This window comes from Pectinophora gossypiella, chromosome 4, assembly GCF_024362695.1.
Source record: "Pectinophora gossypiella chromosome 4, ilPecGoss1.1, whole genome shotgun sequence".
Classification (NCBI taxonomy): domain Eukaryota; kingdom Metazoa; phylum Arthropoda; class Insecta; order Lepidoptera; family Gelechiidae; genus Pectinophora; species Pectinophora gossypiella.
This window is the reverse complement of record NC_065407.1, coordinates 17,624,995-17,629,498: the sequence shown is the minus strand read 5'-3', so window position 1 is coordinate 17,629,498 and position 4,504 is coordinate 17,624,995. Positions and strand designations below refer to the sequence as shown.

The following is a 4,504-nucleotide window of genomic DNA, read 5'->3' as shown; positions in this document are numbered from 1 at the left end:
TCTTAGGCAGATAGTTTTAATTCGTTACTCGTTTAAGCTTTTCTCATGATATTATAAGCCTAACGTCTTTTTTTTTAGCTTAATTACATTTGTAAAATATATTGATGAATACAAAATAACGATTGAATATGTCTTTAGTATGAAAGAGCTATCATCATCTTCCTAACATTATTCCGTATCCACGGGATCCGCTAACCTAACCTGAAGATTTGACAGGTCCGGTTTTTTACAGAAGCGACTGCCTGTCTGACCTTCCATCCCACGAAGGGAAAAGAAAGGAAGGGGAGAAGGGAAGGGGTAGTATGTAAGACCATGACAGGTAAATTGGAAAGACCAGGGTCTTTAAGCCAAGTTGCAAAGGTTTACGAAAATGGAAATTGTAATTTTATAAAAATGTACAAGATTATAATCTCAGGTATTGGACCTAATTAATTTACTTTCATCATTAAAGAACTTTGATTAAAACTAAAACATTGAAATCCTTCTAATAAATCACATTTTCCACGCGTATCTCGTGATGATGTGTTAGAAAAATGATCTGTCAAACAAAATTGTTTCTATCAGCGCACCCCTTCTATTCTACCACGATGCAATTTACTGCAGTGTTGTGTACAAAAGTGTGATTTAAACAATATTTCAAATCATAGTCGGCATGAAAACATAAGAAAACAAAACACAACTACATATAAATAGTTCACCTAATTTATTACCAATTTAAAGGTTATTACTACTTAAATATATTTGTTTAGCTCCGATCCACAGCTTGAGAAGATAAAATTAATTTCATAACGCATTATAATTTTTCTTTATTATTTCCGTAATCCAGCCTAAATACAAGCTAATTGGTGTGTAGCGATCCATCGGCAAAGAGGTTTTGATGCTGCTTATTCCGAGGATCTGGTCTTCGTAGATGAGAGGGCCTCCCGTGTCACCTCCCATTGAGTTGTTGAATTTGTAGTGGCATTTAGGAGCCGTGCAGATCCCTGGGCCCCAGTGATCAGGGTTTTTGCAAGTCACTACGTTGCCCTCGGCCTCCTGGACCGCGTTTACTCCATCGTTGTGCTCCCTCAGCACTTCCTTCTTGTCTATGACCGTCAGACCGAACGAGTAGCATTTCACCGGCAGCCCCAGAACCTTCTTGTAGTACACCGCTGCTAGTTTCGCGTAAGATTTCAAGTGGACGACTTCCACTAGCAACAGGCTTATATCATTAACAGAGTAGAAGTGTTTGAAGTATTCGTTTCTGAAGTACTTCCTGTAGGCGGGGTGTGGGATCTTCTTCAGTATTCTGCTGTACTGTCCCGGTGGGAAGTGTGAGCCCTCGAACCTTATCCGGGTCAATGTCTGCGCCAGGCAGTGCGCCGCTGTCAACACCCAATTCTTAGCTATCAAAGTCCCGGTACACACTCGATGTGGGAACTCATTGGGCATAATCTTTCCCTCCACACTCACCACGTACGAGTAACGCCCTTCACTGTTTACTAATCTACACACTATGCTAAGTATCACGATTGAGTAGACTTTTTCCATAATTTCACATAAAGTTCTATCGTCCCATCAATGATTGTGTCTTCGAATTTAGATTTAGAAAATTGTAAAAATGATACGATAAAAATACATTCGTTACCATAAATATACCAAAATTCGTCAGTTCTCGAATTACCTACTTACTATAAAAAATGCCAATAAATATTATCGCTATAGCTTATTTTATTGTAGGTAACAATTTTGAAACGTTTGACACTTTGATAAGCAACTTACCTGACGCGTGTAACTAAAATACAAGTTTAAATTAAAAATAATAATATAGGGAAAGCGGTAAAATTTGGATATTTTTTATGCGACTTCGCTTCCTTAGATACGAGTAAATGAGTAATAACTGATCTAACGGTAGATATATTTTATCACGTTTATGTTCATCACTGTACTATGCCAGAGGCAGTGATAGGTGTAAAAAATATAATAAACGATGTCACTATCGAAGCCGCGTCTAAAGTTGGGTCCCTGGAAGATGCTTTCTAAGTAGGGGAGTACATATAAGGGGAACACGTTTATACACATGTAGATATATATATATTTACAAAATAATGTATAAAGTCTTAGATTTAGCAGCAGACAGATGGCTATAAGAATATACGTCTCGATTCACGGACTACATAGACAAATGATTTATTTCTATTAAAACTTCTTAGTATTAAAACTTCTTTGTAAGAGATAAGCTCACCCGTACTGTCTGTTTTCTTTGTGTTCCTCTTGTGTGTTCCATTGTGTACAAATAAAAAAAAATACTGCCCAGCCGCAATTCATAACTTCAACTCATCAGGAGGCAATTGTGTACGTTTACTTACTCCAAAATAATCCATTACAAATCCTATTTAACGGGTGAGAGCTCCCCACTTGTCCGGCCTAGTAAATGTATCCGGCAAATGTATAATAAGTCACTTGAAAAAAATTCACTGATTTCTTATTAAATTCTCAGTCTTCCAACTGTTTCCCAGTCATACTTAATTTATCAAGTAGTCATTCCAAGGCGCACGCCTACCCAAACATTAACCTTCATGATTATACGCAGCATCATGAATAGTGATCAGAAATAGAAATAACCACAATAATAGTGTAATAGCCATGCTCGATCATGCAGCTTCCGCCATACACCTTAATGACTCACTCAGTGCATCCCATTCCGCGATTCGTCTCACACGACCGCCTTCGAAAAGATACCATATTCTACGCCGGTTTGGTTCATTCCCGCTTGCCTTGGCAAACTTATAATAGCCTACAACGCTATACTTTATAGCACAGATAGTGTTTAGACCCTGCTTTTACGTAAAATAAAAGGGATTTCGGTGACTTGACTCAATATTTATTCACAACTTCTTCACACAAGTGTGGAAAAAAAGGGTAGGGCGCGGATGGCGCCTCATATTTATAGCAATAGAGAAACAACGTCACTAGGTGGCGCTGACGGTCGCCTTGACGAAGTAACAGATAGAAAAGAATGATAGATAAAGAGCACAATAGCTGGCCTTGAACATTCCACTTTCAAGTCTTACTTTCTATTTTTGATATTTTACACGCATAAAATATATAGAGTTGTGCTAATTCCAGAAGACATCTATTTTTACCCACGACGGAACGGAGCAGGTATATGCGTTTAGGGTGGGAGATGTTTGTGTGTGCGTTTGTGCAAAGTAATGTTATGACTTATCTTCTAAACTAATGATCCGATTTTGATGCGGTTTTCAATAACGGGTTTGTGTTTGATGAGTTCATGTTATTAGATAGTCATGTCTGTAACTCACTAGGGGGCGCCACAATATTAGTGTTTAGAGTCAATATTATTCGAAACGCCTCTTAAATTTATAATAGCAATTTATTTGCAATAGTTTTTATTAGTTAATTGTTTTTGACAGGCGTTTTTTTTTTCGGTTCCATTGATTACACGTAATTACGTCGAACACGGTGCTGTTTCATTGCTACCTAAATCCCTTAAAAATCAGTAAAAAGTCATATCAGGCATATTCATGGTCCTTCGAGCCGGATTTCAGAGAAGATCATAAACAATAAATTGTAGATAAATTAATACGAAGTGATTGGCGAAGATTAAAGAAAAATCAAGATCGACTATAAGTGGCACGTGGATTGTGTGGTCAAGTGAATCAAATTCATCCTATTAATCCTCATTTAATTAATAAAGTTGAACCTATCACTCAATAATCAGGTAGTATTAAGTAAAGCAAAGTGTTGTTAATTACGGTTAGTATAATTTTAATTACATTTATTACCCACGACGGAACGGAGCAGGTATATGTGTTTAGGGTGAGAGATGTTTGTGTGTGCGTTTGTGCAAAGTAATGTTGCCACCTATCTTTTTAACTAATGATCCGATTTTGAGGCGGTTTTCAATAACGGGATTGTGTTTGTTGAGTTCATGTTCTTAGACAGGTGTCATGGCTGTAACTCACTAGGGGGCGCCACAATATTAGTGCAAAACAATGTTGCAATATAATCAAAACGAAATGTCCGATTACAATTCTGTTTTCAACAATGTGTACGTGGTAGCTTCATGCATGTTCCCAAATAATAAAAATTACGTCTTTACCTCACTAGAGGGCGCTACAATATTAGTGAAAAATAGTATTGCAATAATATTAAAACGAATTGTCCAATTTCAATGCGGTTTTCAGCAATGGGTTCGTAGTTGAATGGTGCATGGTCTAAGATAAGTCTTATGATATTAACTCACTAGGGGGCGCTGCTCTATTAGTGTGAATCGTTTATATTGCAATATTATTAAAATTAAAACTTATTGTCTGATTTCAATGCGGATTTCAGAAATGAGTTCGTGGGTGATTGGTGCATGTTCTAAGATGAGTGTTATAGAGGTAACTTTAAACAGAAAGCAACTGTATAATATTTAATAAGAAACTTAATTTTATGTGGTAGGATGAATCACACTTATTGTTTTGCGAGATCTTACCTACACAATATATAGATTATAATT

General features: G+C 36.8%; 1 protein-coding gene across 1 annotated transcript; it reads right to left on the bottom strand.

The window, feature by feature from the left end:
- Positions 1 to 783: 783 nt before the first annotated feature.
- LOC126366476 (chymotrypsin-like elastase family member 1) lies at positions 784 to 1,431 on the bottom strand. Its single transcript, XM_050009584.1, has one exon. It carries the CDS (start codon positions 1,429 to 1,431, stop codon positions 784 to 786), a length of 648 nt encoding a protein of 215 aa, XP_049865541.1.
- Between the last annotated feature and the right edge of the window lie 3,073 nt (positions 1,432 to 4,504).

Bases quoted from the DNA above. Each gene is read 5' to 3' on its own strand.
- LOC126366476 (XM_050009584.1), bottom strand. From the start codon at position 1,431: ATGCCCAATGAGTTCCCACATCGAGTGTGTACCGGGACTTTGATAGCT.